An 18,312-nucleotide genomic window follows, 5' to 3' on the forward strand; every position below is an offset into this window, starting at 1 on the left:
CTGCAAGGTGGTAACTCTGAAAAATGGTCATAAGTCACTGTTTTTCAGTATTGTTGTAACCTTGAACAGTCACTAAATGAACTGTTTATTTCATAAACAGAAGTTGAGGACTGCATGTAATGTGTGGTATAAAAGCTGTGGAGAGGGACAGCTGGATGTTGTGGTGTGATACAGGAGTGAGAGAGAAGAGGGCTTATGTATGTGTGAGAAACTAAAACAGCCTAAAGAAGCCTGTGAAATAGTTATAGTTCTTCAGAAGTAGAACTCACAAAGAGTAGTAGCGGAAGAACAGGAGTTGTAGTAGAATTGGGGAAGTGTGCTTGAGTGAGTATTATTAGCCTTTGAGTGCTTGAGTGTGTATTGCCCAGAGGCCAGGTGTGTTTGGGTTGGTTTTGGAGCCTACTGACCTGGGCACATGTAACAGACCCTGTGACTGGCTTAATTCCAATTGTAAATTGCCGACTACCTGTTAACTATTGATAACAAAATTATTTATGATAACATATTAATTCATCATTGCCTTTTTTTCAATTTTATATACGCTTTTCACATTTTTGTATTGTATCTGTACACTGCCCAGAGTTGCTCTGTGAGGGAGGCAAGCTGTGTTAAAAATTGATAAATAAAATAAATAAATTAACACATTTGGTTTGTGTTATTGTTTTTTTTTTTTTAATCAGGAGATGAAGAGCCAAATCCACGAACTTCTCGGACGCTCTGCTACTCTAAGAAGTTTCCTTCTGGAGGAGGTATCAGAATGGCAAAATCGGCAGCGATTAGCTTGCATTGGAGAGAAATGTGATACCAGCTTATGTCGTCTGGAAGAATGGTAAGGGGTAATGATGGCAAGGATCCACATGGGCCAGTTACTTGTTTTTAATGAGACATTTCTATACAACGATCCCTTTGAAGAAATGCATTACAGCAGGGGTGTCAAACTCAAGGCCCAGGGCTGTGTCTGGCCCACGGGGTGCTTAGATCTGGCCCGCAGGGCCGCCATGGAAACAGTCTTAGATGGGACCGCAGTGCCCTCCCGAACTCTGTTTTCATTGGCAGAGGGTTGCAGCCAACTTGGGAGCCCGTTTTCGCTGGCAGAGTACTTGGGTCACCACAGGCGCTCCCGACACGAGTGATATTGAGTTGGCCACACCCATCCTGGCTATGCCTCCCCCACCCCCTGGCCCGCTCTGAGGTCAAACACAACCCTGATGAAATCAAGTTTGACATCTCTGCATTATAGTAAGTCCTTAGCTTACTACCATTCGTTTGGTGACTGTCTGAAGTTACAACTGCATTGAAAAAAGTGACTTGTGATTGGTTTTCACATTTACCTCTGTACATTCCCATGGTCACATGAACAATATTCGGGCACTTGACAGCTGGCATGTATTTATGACATTGCACTGTCGTTGGGTCAGGTGATCATTACCCTTTGTAACTTTCCCCGTTGGCTTCTGAGAAGCAACATCATTGGAGGAAGCCAAGATTGCTTAACAGCTGCGAGTGATTTGCTTAGCAACCATGGCAAAATGTCACAAAATGGGCTGCAACTCACTTTCTTCCCTGAATTCCCTATTGAATCCATTGAAAGGAATTGCAGTCTATTTAATTTTAGGCTTCCCTGTGGAGCACTTATAGTTAGGTGGTGTTGTTTTTTGACTCTTGCAGATGTCTGCACAGTCTGTTCATAGAGAGTCCTGTTATCCACTGATCTTCCTCCTGAATTACAGGTTTACTAAGAATGCTGAGATCCTCTTCTACTTGCTGCACCTATTAAAGATGCTGAAAGGGATGTACGAAAAGTTGACTTACGAGACAGATCCCCTCAAGGGCCAGTTGCCCCTTCTGTTCAAGGCGCTTCAGGAGCAAATAATCTGCCTCTTGAAAAGGTGACAAGGGAGGGGAAGGATTCTGCCAGTAAGGGAATGTTAAACAGGGGGGGTGGGCAAAATAATAGATGGGTTGTAGAAGACTAACGTTGATCTCCTCTCACCAGTGCTTTTGTGGTGGAGGTACAGCCTAAGATGCAAGTTCCCAATCAACGTCCACTGGTGCTTAGAACCAACCACAAGTTCTCCGTCCGGGCCAGGTGAGGGGAATCCTTACTCCAACAATGGCCATTCCTGGGGATTGTTTTCGGCAGGAAACGGAAAATTTTAGAAGGGCCCAGATCAAAGGTTGTGGGTCCCAGACATTTATAGTATTGGTGTTCTTGTTATTATTGTTATTGTCATCTTAGGGCATTACTGTAGTTCATCTGTGCTCAGAAAAAGTAGCTTTCTCTCAGAACAGCTAGGTTATTTAGTATAAATTTATGATTCAGGTCTATATAACCGCCAGTCTCATAAAGATGAGTCTGGATGGCTTATAACTAAGTCAAATTAAAAAAAAAACCAATATAAAAACACATAAAACATCCCCTCGTAGTAAATTCCTAAAGCGCATAGCTGAGGTAATTGTATCTAACGATCACACCAATGTAACGTCATGCCAGCTCTGGCACATTCCCTGGTCCTCATGCCCATTGGCAAATCCATGTTTTCAGGGTTTTGAAAAGGCCAGCAGGATCAGGGCCATTCTTGTTTCCAGGTGCAGGATGTTCTAAGGGACAGGCCCCATGACAGAAAAGGATGTTTTCCCAGGCCTCATCTGGTGGAACTCCTTAGTGGACAAGACCCACAACATGTCTGGATCTGATGAGGTGGGGAGATGTAGCTTGGGAGAGGTAGTCTCAAATAAACTACCGTATTTTTCGGAGTATAAGACTCACCAAGGTTTTGAAGAGGCAAATTTAAAAAGGGGTGGGGGGGTTGCACTCTGCAAACCTCCCAAAAACAGCCCATCTTTTGTGAAAACGGGTCCATTTCCCCCCCCCCCCAAAAAAAAGGCATGAATAGCCTTTAGGGGGCTCGCAGAGTGCTCCTGGGAAGTGCCCCCCCCCAAAAAATGAGCAAAAAAACAGCCAGGTTTTGTCAAAAAAATTGCATGCATTGCCTTTAGGAGGCTTATACAGTACTCCTGGGCACTGGGGGGGGGGACAAAATTGAGCAAAAAAGGCCAATTTTTCACTCATTTCTGCCCTCCCCAGCCCCCAGGAGCTCCCTGAAAGCCTCCTACAGGCTCTGCACAGCCATTTTGATGAAGGGGTGGGGCTTTGGGAGGAAAAAAATGCTGTATTCGCTGTATAAGATGCACCCAGAGATTCGCCCTCTTTTTTGAGGGAAAAAGGTGCATCTTATACTCCGAAAAATACGGTAGTCCCATGTCATGTAGGCTTTATATAGATTTTTACTAGCACCTTCAGTTGAACCCGGAAGCAAACTGGCAGCCTTTCCAGCTGATGGACAAAAGATCTAACATATTCAAATTGTATGGCATGTATAACTAATTGCCTGTGTGCTGGATTTTGAACCAGTTGAAGCTTCCAAATATCTGTGGTGGGAATTGAGAAAGATTGCATATTATAAGTTTTAACAGGAAAAACAGTAGCTTCCTCTTCTTAAATATCTTTTTTTTAAAAACTAAGCAGCAACAAGCTTTTTGAAGAACAGTTACTGTTTCCAGCTCTCAAATACTCTTACAATCACATTTTTTTTTGATTGAGACAATCTAATTGCAGATTTAGATAGTAAAATAGAATGAATTTGCTCTGCTCCATAAACCTTAGCACCAAGATCAAGGAAAAGAGCCCTGGTGGCGCAGTGGTTAGAGTGCAGTACTGCAGGCTACTTCAGCTGGCTGCCATTTAGCAGTTCAAATCCCACCAGGACGGCTATATTTTTTGGTTGTTTAGGAAAAATGTTCAAGAACACCTCAAGACAGGATTTTGCAGAAACACTTTTGACTAGTAGGAAAGCAATTCATTTTAAAAATATAATTACCTGCCCCCTCTTTTTTTTTTTTTTTTAACCACATGGATTTTAATTGGTGCTATTTCCATGATTCAGACTACTGGTAAAACTGCTGGATCGAAACAAGCCACTGGAAGTGAAGATTGAAATTGACAGGTATGTTATTCTACTGAAACTCTAGTCTTTTATAAAAATGACCTGTTTAGTCAGGGTTAAAATAAGAAATATTTTTTTTTATAAAAGTCTAGAAACCCTAAATGAACTTTTTGCCATACAGAGTCAGAAATGACAAGAATTTTTGGATTAGTGAAAAGATTTAAGGTTATGGGAAGAAGTGAGCTATGTGTGTAATAGAAGTTGGGCAGAGTTGCCTTTTTTGGGAACTGGGCAGCATATAAATTTAATAAATAAATACCAGAGAAATGGGAAAATGTTAATTTGCTTGTACTTGTTGCAAGGAAGATCTGGTGTTGCTTCTTTAAATGTTTTTAAACATTTAAACAATGGAATCATCCATTGATTGATCTTTCTTGTTCTTACCTTTTTCAGGGATGCTACTAATTTGACCGGGTAAGAAATCGCTGAATAAAAGCAATGGGAATAAGGAGCCTTTCCTATCTGGGAGGGTAGTGGATGGACCATGATTCTTAATCTGGAGGTTGTAAAGCTTTACTTATCTGGTTAATGGAGGAGGAGTTTCTTAGTGGGGCCCTTTTTAGAAAGAGATAAATGAGTTATTGATAGATGTGAGATTTGAAGATCTTTCAGCTCTCAGGCCCATCTCCCATATCACCTACTTAGCAGAATTGAAAAGAAACTGAGATTGGAAAACTGCAGTGGATACCGAGGAGGGGAGACCTTTGGAGAAGGCAATACTATGCCTGCCCTATAATTTGAGTAATAAGCTCAGGAGTAGATAAGCTCTTATCTAGAAACTCACCTTGGTTCCCATCAAGTTCCCAGTCCGATTTCTTTATTGGATATTTTAAACATTGCACGGTGCTTAATGAAATGTTACAAATCAGACAGGCAGTCTGTGGGGCAATTGTGATGCTCAAGAATATCCCTAGATCCTTCATAAACTCTATGGGCAATTTTTACACATAAAAAGATGGGTATCTACAGTTCAGTGTTTTGTTTGAGAGTGTGCCCTGTCAACAGGAAGAAAGGTTCCTTGGAATGGTAAGGAGCCTCCCCAGTTTGCCTCCTGGAAAATTAGTATTTGTGACACAGTCACATATTCACCGTAGCAGCTGTTTTGTGAATGGCCATTACAGCTATTTTGGGGGGGAAATCACAACCTACTTTCATAATTCCAATTGACAACTGTTCAAAACGTTTATTATGAATATGTTAAGGCAAGACACTCTAAATATATACTTGCATGGCAAAGGAGATACCATGGTCGTGTTTTATATAAATATATCAGTGGTGGGTTGCAGGTGGGTACCGTTCCGGTACAGTGCTCTGGAGGGCTCACCCGCCCACCCAAACTCCTTACCTATATTTGAGTTCTTCGGTGCTTCCACGCACGGAGCACACAGTGCCTGCACGACGCTCCACCGAGCAGCTGGAGCGTTGCAGAGGCTTGCGGAGACATCGCAAGAGGTAAGGATGCTGCACACATTCAGATAGTGGGCGCCGGGCCACGTTGCAACTGTACCGGTTGCAATGGGATCCGGAACCCAACCACTGAAATATATCATTCTCTGGCCACCAGGAAATGGCATGTGTTGTGACTGATCTTGTATTTTTATCTTCTCACTCTCTGTTTTTCATTTTGAAGGTTCCGGAAATTCAATATTTTGACATCCAGCACCAAAACCTTGATGATGGACGAGCCCCAAAAGCAAGGACTCGTTTGTGATTTTAAATACATTGTATGTGAATATTGGATGATGTTTTGAATCTTTAGATATATAGAAAGGAGAAAGGATAGTTAGAGCAAGAGGATCTGTTTAAATGCTAAAATGGGGGACTGGAAATACAACATGAGCCGCAATGGCACAGTGATTAGAATGCAGTACTGCAGGCTACTTCTGCTGACTGCCAGCTCACTGCAATTTGGCAGTTCGAATTTCACCAGGCTCAAGGTTGACTCAGCCTTCCATCCTTCCAAGGTGGGTAAAATGAGGACCCAGATTGTTGGGGGCAATAGGCTGAATCTGAAAACCGCTTAGAGAGGGCTGTAAAGCACTGTGAAGTGGTATATACATCTACGTGCTATTGTTTTCCCCCACAAAGGGAAACCTAGCTATTGCTAACATAGAAACCATTGTTTTTTGCCATCCTGTTCTACTAAATTTTGGCAATAGCTAAGAAATTTGGTCTTAAAAGAAAAAGAGCCGAGGTGGCGCAGTGGTTAGAGTGCAGTACTGCAGCCACTTCAGCTGACTGTTAGCTGCAGTTCAGCGGTTCAAATCTCACCAGCTCAGGGTTGACTCAGCCTTCCATCCTTCCGAGGTAGGTAAAATGAGGACCCAGATTGTGGGGGCGATATGCTGACTCTGTAAACCGCTTAGAGAGGGCTGAAAGCCCTATGAAGCAGTATATAAGTCTAACTGCTATTGGTATTGCTATATTTCTTGTACACTATATCTAGTGGTTGTCCATTTGGGATGCATTTTTTAAAAAAAATTCACATACCTAAAATATCACCATGTTTCTTCTTTTTATTCTTTCCCTTCCATGTTACTCCTGCAGATTTTAATTTTTCCATAGTTGTGTTTTAGTTGGAGTTGTGGGAGATGAAAATGTGGTGAAAATTAGATTTTGTTTACTTGTATTTTGTTATGCCTCCTGTGAATCAGCTTTATTGGGTGAAAAAGCCATGGGAGCTCAGGTGCTAAGCAGGGGTGGGCTTCAAACATTTTGCAAGGGTTTCTCTGCCTGGTTGCTTGGTGGGCGTGGCCTAGTCGGCCTCCTGGACCATGGTGGGGAGGGGGCATTTTGGCCCTGGCCTTCGGAGGCTTTCCTCAAGCCTCCGGGAGGGCAAAAACAGCCTCCCCAGGCTCCAGAGGCCCTTCCTGAACTTCCGGTAGGCCCGTTTTTCACCCTCCCAGAGCCTCCGTGCGCGCCCTGCAGTTACCTGCATCTAAAATGGGCCATGTGGGGACTTTGAGGAGGGGCACGGTGAGGTGGGCAGGGCCAGCCAGGAGTGGGATTTGGGGGTTCTCCAAACTGCACAGAATCTTAGCTAGAGGTTCTCCGGAACCCCTGGGAACCCCCAGCAGCCCACCCCTGGTACTAAGGCTGTAGCAGTTGAAGCTGAGTGGAAACAAAGGAGGAAATTTGGCTCCTGCTTTCAGACCTGCTGCAATTGATCTCAGATCCATGAGGGTCACTCTTAACCATCTAGGTTTGTGGTTCTCAATCTTGTTTCACAACAGATCCCCCTTAAATACAGGTAGTCCTTTTGACTTACGACCACAATTGAGCCCAAAATTTCTGCTGCTAAGTGAGACATTTGTTAAGTGAATTTTGTCCCATTTCACGAACTTTCTTGCCTCAATTGTTCAGTGAATCACGGCAGATGAAAAGCGAGTAGCCCAGTTGTTAAGTGAATCTGGTTTCCCCATTGACTTTGGTCGTCAGAATGTTGCAAAAGGGTTGCAACAACCCTGGACATTGCAACCGTCATAAATATATGCCGGTTGCCAAGCATCTGAATTTTGATCACATGGCCATGGGGAATCTGCAATGGTCACAAGTCACCTTTTTCAGTGCCGTTGTAACTTCCATGTGGTCACTAAATGAACTGTTGTAAGCCGAGGACTACCTATATCTTTTGTAGCCATGTGCCATTGCCAGAGAGACCCAAGACTTAAGTCAAGATTTAAATCATAACATTTCTTCAAGCCTTCGCGGACTCCCTGTGATGACATCACAGCCCCCAGGGATCTGCGGATCACAGGTTGAGAACCACTGAATTAGGTCATAACAAAGGGACTGAGTCAATGGCTGCAGTTTGGGAGGAGGTGGTAACACAGTAGCTATTCCTTTGTCACCTGTACTTCCAAGCCCCAAGGCAACCACCTGTCTTGCATCTATTGCTTCGGTCCCCTTGCAAACACACAAAATGTATTAGGGAGTTCAGGTGGTTAAAATTTTGACCTATTATTTACCTAGTCATTAAAAAATCTAGTGTTTAACTTTTTCAGGAAGTACGTTGTTCCAGTGTTTGGTACTGTAGCAGCAAAATGGGATTGCCCATCAAAACCCAAATAATCTACATCCCCTCTTCTAAAAAGATGTTAAAGTAATGAATGCACTGATAAAATTGTCGTGTGTCAGGAGCATAAAACAACTGCAGAGAACATTTGTTTTTTCAATTGCATAAATTAATGGTGCTATGCTTCAGTCTTTTATTTAAATAATCTTTTAAAACCAACTTGAACACTCAATATGCAAGAGAAGAAGTTGAGGAGAAGGTGAAATTGGTGAGAGAAAAAAACCAATTTGGAAGACATGCTTCTGATCTCACACCAGCTTTCTGCTATTCATTAAAGTACAGAATTCTTTTTCCAGACATTTATGTTGGTCTGTAAGGAAGACCCCATTACTTCAAAAGTTGTCCAGCATCAACGATTCATTTATTTTAAAGCAGAGGCATGTTTTTTTTTTCAAGCTTTCATGGAAGACTAAAAAGATTAGCATGCTTTAATGAACAACAGAGAGGTTTTGTTGTGCTTGCCCAAGATGTCCAGTATTTTTTCAGAATTATTTTCTAAGGGGCCACAGTCATAAAAACTAGGATTGTTTTGTACTAGGTTCTTTTGTTTGTACAGCGGAATAGGATGATAAGTATTTCTTTGAAAAGATAACCTGCTGAAGTGATATATTTGGAAGGCAATAGGTTGGAGAAAACTTCCAGCAATACAATGATTTGGTCTGATCTGATCTTTGTTCCCTTTCAGCCTCGCTAATAAAATTTTTCTCTCCTCTCTCTTCTCTCTGAGGAAGACAGTGAAAGAACAGAAAATCTCTGGTGCAGGGAAAGGCAACAAAGGGATTAGTGAGGTGAGATTTCAGTTAAATAAAAGGTGATTGTTTAGTGTAAAGATGCCATGTATGGCTTGTGGGCCTAGCCACAGGTTTGGATTTAATCATCAATACCTGGAAGCTGTGTTAGCTCATTCCCAGCAAATGTTAAGAACGTGCTTCTTAGGGTGGTAGAACATGTTCAAAAATTGAGACATAGGTCTCAAATCACAAATGAGGAATAATTGCAAATTACAGTACTTCTTTGATCTTCGGCTTACACTTCTGTTTCACGTATGTACAATTTCCCCCCGCAAAAGTAGTTTCCTTAAAATGATATAAGTAAAACTAATATTAGAAATAAAATGTAAACAGAGAAAATTATTGGTATGAAAAGATAAAGTTGGGATCGCTGAAATGCCACCCCGAGAACCCAACAGAGAAAGTAAATAAGCAAGGGCAACAATGGAAAGGAGAGGGGATGAGGAGCGAAAAGAAGAAAAGGGTAAAGTAGAGAAAGTAAGGGTGGGGGAATTAAGAGTAGGAGAGAGGATAAGAAAGAGGAGAAGGGAGGAGGAGAGGGGAAAGAGAGGGGAAGAAGAAAGAAGGAAGGAGAGGAGGAAGGAAGAAGGTAGAGAAGAAGTTAAGAAGATGGAAGGAGAAAGGTGTTGCAAAAGAAGATGGAGGCACAGGGTGGTAAGAAAGTGACCCAAACTGTATTATATACTGCCTATGTGTATAAAAATAAATATAGAGACTATGATGAATAGACAAATGTTAAATAGCAATTATAAGAATGTATATCTAAGAATGAATTTGAAAGGGAAAAATAAAAATCTTTTTACAAAAAAAAGTAAATTTTCGTTCAAGTCAGGCCCTACTGGTATCCTCATGGATGTGTTCATGCAGTTTTCTCGGAAGAGGCATTGCTTTCTTCCAGGTTGATCTTCAACCTCCAAATGTATCCTAAGCCCTGGGAGGCCTTTATCCAGATATAAACCCAGATATAAAAGATGTCTATCCCAGTTTCTTTTGTTGTTTCATTGGGGTTCTGATTTGCTACAGGAGATTGTATTTGCTACTAGTAGATAACCTGGTGCCACCTGGGTATTTATTTATCCCAACCCACCTTCCATGAACGTCACCGCAATTTCTAATGTTGGATTTTTTCCCTTACCAGAGGGAGCCCCCTTGTGGAGTATGTAAAGCCATTACCATGGCAACTCCACAGCACTGTACAGTAGAAGCCATTTTAATGCAGTACGGTATAAGCCATTTTAAGGCACAACAGGTTGTATCTTAACAAAACAAATATAAATATAAAATATATATATAAATTTCTGTTATTGGTTCTCCAGAACTGGACAGAACCTGCTGAATACCACCTCTGCTACCAGTCCTCAGTGTTCTGGCTATCTCAGTATCCCCATGATCACATGTCCATGGTTTGGGTGCCTGGCAATACTTTCCCACTTAAAATTGGTTGTCAAGCACCCTATAATCCCATGTTCACCATTTTCAGCCTTCTCTTCCAGCTTCTCCCTAGAAGAGGGGTATCAAACGTCATCATGTGATGTATCGCGACTTCCCCCCCCCTTCACTAAAACGGGGGTGGGAATGGCCAGTGCATTACATATACAATCCATGGGCCACTAGTTTGACACCTCTGCTCTAGAAAGTCAGTGGAGAAATTGGCCGGGAAGGTTACAAGTCACTGAGATAAGCCCATCCACCCCCATCATTTCTGTGTTCACACCAGTCAGTCGCACACACGCTCTGATCTGTGCCTCCCACAGTTGTTTACCATGCCCAGCCTGGTCTTTCACTAACCCTCCCCAACCTGTGCCTCTTGCGCATCCCTTCATCCTCTTGAGCACCCTCCCTGTGCCTCTCACACATCTCCTTATGCAGCCAACCCATGCCATTTTACCTGCCTGCAGACCTGGACACAGAACTTCTTAACTAATTTCCCCGCTTACTTTGGTTGTGGGAAACTAGAAAGAAACTGCCTTACCTAGCGATAGGACAGGATCCGGGATTGCTGGGACCAGGATTGCAGGGATTGCCATTGCTAAGCAATGGCATTGCCCTTTATGGCCTCTGCTTGGAGATGGAAGTTCTGCTCCTAATTGCCATTGTAAGGTGAGGAATCCCTTCACCGATCTCTTTCTTTTCTTTGAATGTATAAACAAAACCAACTTGTCAGCCACTAAAGGGAACATATCTCTTGTAAGCTAGTGCTGCAGTAAAACCTGAAAGCATGGCACGCAATAGCCTCATGAGCTCTGATCAGCATCTGTTCATTTTCTCCTGGGGTTTGGGTAATAGGGATCATTGTCTGTCACCGAAGAATTGCACGTTATCACTTTCACCCTGGACTACTGCTATCAAGATATCAAGTGCGAACTACAGGTAATAGAATCTTCTTGATTCCATTAAATTTAGGAGGGGGGACAGCTTTATTATTATTTATTATTATTTTTTCTTTTATTCATTAAACATGAAACTCAGTCAACTGAACATTTAAAGATGTGTCACAAATACCATTGACTGGTGCTAATTTTTACCATTATTATTTACTTTATTCATTAAACATGAAACTCAAGTCAACTGAACATTCAATAATGTGTCATAAATACCATTGACTGGTGCAAATGGTTGATACGGGTTGCTTCCAGCATCCTAGGTATCAACCACATACCTTCTTAAAATATACGATATTCCGAGTACCATAGTTTTTTTGCAGTTCCGCTGGTGTTATTCCAGGAAGCTGCAATTTATTGATGTATTTTGTAAAATTCTTGGTCATGGTATCAAGTGCCTCAATGACAATGGGTATCGCTGTTACATATTTCATCCATAATCGCATAGTTTCGATGGGCAGGTTGCAATATTTTGTTATTTTTTCCAGTTCTTTTTCTTTGATTCTGGCGTCTCCTGTTCCCGCGATATCAATAAATTGTACATTTCAGTTGTTTTTTATTATTTATTATTATTTTTGTTGTTATTATTTCATATTGGCATTATGGCATCAGGGAAACTTAGACTGAATTTGGGGAGATCCTGGTTAACTAGATCAGGGGTCTCCAACCTTGGCAACTTATAGACTTGTGGACTTCAACTCCCAGAGTTGCTCAGCCAGCTGGCTGAGGAATTCTGGGAGTTGAAGTCCACAAGTCTTAAAGTTGCTAAGGTTGGAGACCCCTGAACTAGATTCTCCTCTGATCTGTTTCTGGTCAGTGATGGCATAAGATACATCCCTTCTCTCGGTGGTTATAAAACCAAAAGACTCAACATTTGTTGCTTCTTATGAGATGGACAGCTATGTAGAATTGATGCATAAACAAACATCATCACCTATTTTCTATACGAGTCTAAATTTCTAGACTTTTCTTAATATGAAGGAGGATTCAAAATATGTTACTAACTCTCGAAATAACTATTATCTTTCTGCATTGCCACTACACTGTCCCTCCTCAAGAACTACCTGAGAACGGCTATAATCCATTGTGGTTGGAATTGTGTCTGCACATCTTGCTTTTATGTCACTGGATGGACCTACAAATAGAGCAATAAGTCCTTTGTAGTGTACAATGACCTGGAGTACCTTTGTGGTGTGTTTGTATCAATTCCCTCTTGTCTAACCTTTTTTCATCATCAGACATCCACCTTGCCAGTGGTGATTGTTTCCAATGCCAACCAAATTGCCACTGCTTGGGCTTCCATTTTATGGTTTATTATGCTCAGCAGAGATACTAAGGTAAGAATCTGTTTTCTTAGAGCTATTTCTCAGAAGTGGGCATGAGCCAAGGTGGCGCAGTGGTTAAATGCAGCACTGCAGGCTACTGCTAGATCAGCAGGTCAGCGGTTCAAATCTCACCGGCTCAGGGTTGACTCAGCCTTCCATCCTTCCGAGGTGGGTAAAATGAGGACCCAGATTGTTGGGGGCAATATGCTGACTCTCTGTAAACCGCTTAGAGAGGCCTGATAGGCCTATGAAGCGGTATATAAGTCTACTGCTATTGCTATGATCTCTCTACAGTAGACCAAACTTCTTCTACCCAGATTGGCCACAATAAATGATACATTTAACCTTTCCAAAGTCCGAGTTTAAAGCAACCCTCCCTAAAATTATGTTCCCCTGGCATGTAAGAGAAAGGTCTCATCATGGCTGAGGACAGAGAACTTTCTAGTGGAAACTATTAAGAAAAGATTTTCTGACCTAGGCTTTCTGATACAGTAAAAAGCACACGCTTAGTCCCCAAAACCCTCTTTTTGTTTCAAAGGCTGTGAATTATGTTTATTCACAGACCGTAATGAGTCCCAAATAGTTGTAAAGAGTCCTACAGTAGGCTGCCAAAGTCTTTCGGGATAAGGCACCCAGCTTTATCTTCCTTGAAATGCTTCCAAAGGCCAAATTGGCAATTAGTTGGGCAAGGCCACATGGAACAAGGAGTCAAAACGGAGCTTTAAAAGGTAAACTGACCAGAATAAAGCAAGTTGCTTCCTGCAAAGGCTCCCGTGCCTTTGCTCCTCCTTTATGTCCTATGAGAGCGGCCAATCACCTCCAAGTATTACTCCTGAGTTGTCCCTTCTATCTTAACTGTTCTTGCTTTCTGGAAGCTCTGGGAACAGGAGGAGCCTGTTCCTCTGCCTTGCTGCTGTATGACTCTGGAGACTCCGGAGGCAGCACATAATTCCCAGATGGCCCTGGCCCCCACTCTCCCTCGTCTGAGCCTTCCCCAGGCTCCAGGACTGGCCCATGTTCCTCCCCAACCTCCTCACTGTCTGCCTCTGCTGCAAGCTCCTCAGGCCACCAGCGGACCACAACAAAAGGTTGCAGAATGCTAATCTGTCCTCCCAGTTTCCTTGGGCAGCCCAAGGGGATGAATTATGTCTCTAAAACTGTTCCTCGTACATATCCCTTTGCATGAGAGGGGGGCATATTTAAAATAAAATCAAGTATCTGATTAATGCTTTTTTCTTCCCCCTTCCTAGAACCAGTTGTTTTTCTCCAAACCACCAGCTGCCACATGGGCCCAGCTTTCTATTGTATTGTCCTGGCAGTTCTCGGCAGTTAGTGAGCAAGGCCTGGATAACCATCAACTCAAGATGCTGGGAGAAAAACTCTGTGGTAAAAATGGGAGGTCTTGTCCCTATGCAGACGAAGCGGGGATTCCATTGATATGGACAGGTCTGGGTTTAAAGGCAGGCCAAAGATAGAGCCGAGGTGGCGCAGTGGTTAAATGCAGCACTGCAGGCTACTTCAGCTGACTGCAGTTCTGCAGTTTGGCTGTTCAAATCTCACCGGCTCAGGGTTGACTCAGCCTTCCATCCTTCCGAGGTGGGTAAAATGAGGACCCGGATTGTTGTTGGGGGCAATATGCTGACTCTGTAAACCACTTAGAGAGGGCTGAAAGCCTTATGAAGCGGTATATAAGTCTAACTGCTATTGCTATTGCTGCCCAGGCATATTCTGTCTCTTGTCTGTTCAGCAGTGGCGTTTAGGCAAAATTGGGTATTTATAAATTGGGCATTTAGGAGCTGGGAATGTAGAATAAGAATTGATAGGCGTGCTTGATTCATTGGAGGGCTGTACTTTATTTCTTCCATTCTGCTTCCCAGCAGTTTTCCATTCACTCTCCTTGTGAGACAAGAATAGCCCTGTTGAAAGAAATAAGGGTATCAGGGTTCCAAATAGCATCCAAAAGTAAATAGAGTCCAAGGCAAAGTATTGCTCAAAGTTCCAATTTATTAAAAGCCATGTTGGCACATCTGGGAAAACACAAATCTGAAAGCTTCCCAGTTTTCCCCATCTAGTTGAAAGTTCAAGATCCTGCCCCCACACCCACAAGTCCATCACATGGCCCAATCTTCCACTGCCATTCTTGCAGTTCCACCCATCCAGTTTCTATCAGGTGCAGAGACAAAGGATGACCTTGCTTTCTAAAAGGAATTTTGTTATGGCTACATAGCATCTAACTCAGTACAATCCCTACTCCCATTTTCCCACAATAGTAAAAGGCATAGTAGAATAATAGAAAGTGTGGCAGGCCAAAGATCCAAGAGAAATATGGCTGCAGGCCTGACAAAGGCTTCTGCTTGGGTTGACATCCTTATCAAGGCAGTGATGTGGGTTTTTCCTTCCCATCAAAGGGCCAGGCGTGAACTCAGAGAGTACCATCACATGGGATCGGTTTTCAAAGGTAAGGAATTGTCCTTGAAAAAAGCTCTTTTGAGGTGTCCACCTTGCCAGCATCCTCGTTTAACTGCCCTCTGTTTTCTTTCCCCTCCAGGAATCGACTGCAAGCTCTCCAGAGAACAATAATTTCAGCTTCTGGACCTGGATTGATGGGATCCTACTTCTGATTCAAGAGCATCTCCTTCAGCTCTGGAACAAGAAGTAAAAATTGGGGAGAAAGAAAAAGTGATAAAAACAAGGACCTCTTGATTATTGCTAGCCTTTGGGGGAAATGCCAAATCATGCCCAGGTAGTCCTCAACTTGCAACAGTTTGTTTAGTGACCGTTCCAAGTTACAGCAGCACTGAAAAAAGAGATGTGACCATTTTTCATGCGCACAGCTATCGCCATGGTCACAGGATCAAAATTTGAACGCTTGGCAGGCGACTCATACTTATGATGGCTGCAGTCTCCCAGGGCCAAGTGATCCCCTTTTGCGACCTTCTGACAAGCAAAGTCAACGGGGAAGCCAGATTCACTTAACAACCATGTTAACTAACTTAACAATTGCAGTGATTTGCTTAACAACGGTGGCAAGAAAGGTCGTAAAATGGGACTTTCACTCTGCAACAGAAATTTTGGGCTCAATATGGTTGTAAATTGAGGACTACCTGTATTCCTTAGGGAGACAGTCCCAAATATCGGGGTAGTAGCAGCATCTCTCCTGGATTTGGGAAGAGAATTTCATAACCTTATCTTGGAAGCTGGGGATACAGCTTTTTCCCATAATGTTCAGCATCATGTTGTCCTACACCACTGTTGTTTTTTTTCAAACTTGGTAACTTTAAGACATGGGGACTCCATCTCCCAGATTCCCCAGGCAATATGCTGGCTTGGGACTTGTGGGAATTGAAGTCTACCTACTTTAAAGTTGCCAAGTATTTTTTTTTAAAATAACCTGTCCTAGACCTTGAAATCTGTAGAGATTCTCAGTCATCCAGGTCATGGTTATCCCAAAGGTGCTTTTTCAGGAAGCAACTGGACTTCCTTGGGTTATTTAAAAAAAAAAACAACTTTTGACAACATTTCACTTCTCATCCAAGAAGCTTCTTCAGCTCTGACAGAAGAGTGGTATCAGGTGCTAATTGTCCTAGACCTTAACTGAGATTGCAGAAGCCAGGAAAAGAGCACAGTGTTTAGGGTTTTTTTTCCCCCCTGGGAAAGCCATTTACTAACCCGTGATTCTGCATGCAGGAACCAGGGTTTGAAAAGATACAGTGAGGAAGAGGTGAAACCAAAGCTGTTGGAAAGCAAAGGAAAACGAGGGGCTTCTCCTGATCTGTATCTTTCCCATTCCCAAATTTGACTAGGCTCATCATGGGATTTGTGAGCCGCAAATATGAAAAGCGTTTGCTGAAAAAGAAAAGAGCTGGCACCTTCCTGATACGTTTTAGTGAGAGTACCTCCAGTGGCGGCATCACCTTTACCTGGGTAGATTTTAACAATGATGGTGAGTTTTTGGATTCCTATCTTACTTTTTAATCATCCTCAGTGATGCCTTAGAAAATGGCTTATCTCAGCTTATTAAGTGTTGGCATGATATTAGACCAGGATTTTTCAAACCCTGCGGTTCCTTAAAATTTGATGAGGTTCTGTAAGATACTTGAGGGCAATTTAAAAAAAAAATGTCACTCAGAAACAGCCAATTTTCTATCATTAGAAGTTTGTCTCTTTTTAAAATATTTTTTTAAATTTATCTCCAAAGTTAAAATACAGAATAAAAAGGAAAAAGAAGGCATCAACTGCAGACCAAATTTCCAAACAAATGATAAAAAGTGTGCCTACAACAAATAAATATATCATTGTTAACAAATTCAATATAAAATGCCCACCCTGATTAAATGCTGAAAAATATATATTTCAAATGCCTCAGATGTCCCCCCACTCTCCGTGCATAACAGGTCTACAGCTAATTATTATTTTCCCATCTATATTTACTAAAATACAATGTTATATAAAACTATTTCAACAATGTTGAAATTGATTGACCGTCTATCTAGTCGACCCACTATTCACTTAAAAAGAAAATAGTTGACAGGTAACCTCAAAAACAAAACAAAAATTTCAAAGCCTTCTGTTATTGGACTTAACACAGAGAAAGTCCACCGCTTCCAGTCTCCTACAAACTATTGTTTCTAATCAGTGCTCTTAATTTTACCATCTCTGCCAATTCAGCCTTTTTTAAAATCTACTCTTCAACAGTCGGTGTCCCTTTTTCTTTCCAATCCTTGGCATAAACAATCCTTGCAGCATTCATCATGAAAAGAAATACAGTCCCAAACTGTTTTTTTATTGATTTGTCCATAATACCTAGAAGAAAAGCTTCGGGTTTCGTTAATATTTGCATTTTGATTATTTTCTGCATTATCATTATTATGTTTATCCAATATGATTTACATACTTACAAGACCACCCATATGTTATAAAATGTATCTGGAGTTTGATTGCATTTCCAACACTGGTTAGAAGTTCCTCTGTACATTTTTGCCCATTTGTCTGGAATCGAATACCGTTGATATATCATTCTATAAAAATGTTCTTTCAAACTGTAATTCAAAATAAATTTTAAACTCTTGGTCCATACATTCTCCCATCTAATGGGAGAATTAGATCATTGATCTAATGATATGCCATGTTTCTCCAAAAAGATGACCTACATTGAAAAGAAGCCCTATCACAATTTTGAGCGCATGCAATTAAATTAAGCCCCACCCAGAAAATTAGCCTAATTAAGACCCAGGGGATGGGGCACACAGGTAAAAAATAAGCTAGGGTGGGGATGGGGGGGTGGAGCTGCCCTATTTACCAGGCCTCGCACACCCTGTCACCTGCCTTGCCTTCTTGCTGCCACTTGCACATATTGCCCAGGCCTCCGTTTCTCCTTCAGATGCCTACTGGAAGGTATCTGCAGCCAATAACAGAGCTCCGGATCACTGCAGTTGCCTTCCGGCAGGCACTTGAAGGCAAAACAGAGGCCAGGGCGATGTGTGCGAGTGACGGCAAGCAGCTGCAGAAGAAGTGAGCCAGCAGCGGGCTCCTGCTGTCAGTGCCACCGCTGCAAGGTGAGTCAATAATTAGAACCCTCCAAAAAGAAGGCCTGTTTTTTTCAGGGGTCAAAAGAAAACAAGACCCAACCTTCTTTTTGGAGAAACGGGGTATTATAACCAATGTTTTTCACCCACTTTACCATGCAATCTTTAACATATTCATCTTTCAGATTCATCTTAAGTAATATTTTTA

General features: G+C 42.1%; 1 protein-coding gene across 2 annotated transcripts in view; it reads left to right on the forward strand.

Moving 5' to 3' along the window:
• STAT2 (signal transducer and activator of transcription 2) overlaps positions 1 to 18,312 on the forward strand; it is a 41,077-nt gene that overhangs the window by 17,158 nt on the left and 5,607 nt on the right. For both annotated transcript variants that reach the window (XM_087710402.1, XM_087710403.1), the window contains exons 8-20: positions 681 to 829; positions 1,731 to 1,889; positions 1,997 to 2,089; positions 3,948 to 4,007; positions 4,401 to 4,421; positions 5,638 to 5,731; positions 8,814 to 8,870; positions 11,160 to 11,243; positions 12,493 to 12,591; positions 13,830 to 13,965; positions 14,988 to 15,037; positions 15,128 to 15,234; positions 16,383 to 16,522. In XM_087710402.1, coding sequence (XP_087566528.1) covers positions 681 to 829; positions 1,731 to 1,889; positions 1,997 to 2,089; positions 3,948 to 4,007; positions 4,401 to 4,421; positions 5,638 to 5,731; positions 8,814 to 8,870; positions 11,160 to 11,243; positions 12,493 to 12,591; positions 13,830 to 13,965; positions 14,988 to 15,037; positions 15,128 to 15,234; positions 16,383 to 16,522 — 1,249 coding nt within the window. The remainder of the gene's footprint in view (positions 1 to 680; positions 830 to 1,730; positions 1,890 to 1,996; positions 2,090 to 3,947; positions 4,008 to 4,400; positions 4,422 to 5,637; positions 5,732 to 8,813; positions 8,871 to 11,159; positions 11,244 to 12,492; positions 12,592 to 13,829; positions 13,966 to 14,987; positions 15,038 to 15,127; positions 15,235 to 16,382; positions 16,523 to 18,312) is intronic.

Source organism: Thamnophis sirtalis, unplaced genomic scaffold, assembly GCF_051295495.1.
Source record: "Thamnophis sirtalis isolate CommonGarterSnake01/CBP01778 unplaced genomic scaffold, rThaSir2_p1.2 scaffold_3, whole genome shotgun sequence".
Lineage (NCBI taxonomy): Eukaryota > Metazoa > Chordata > Lepidosauria > Squamata > Natricidae > Thamnophis > Thamnophis sirtalis.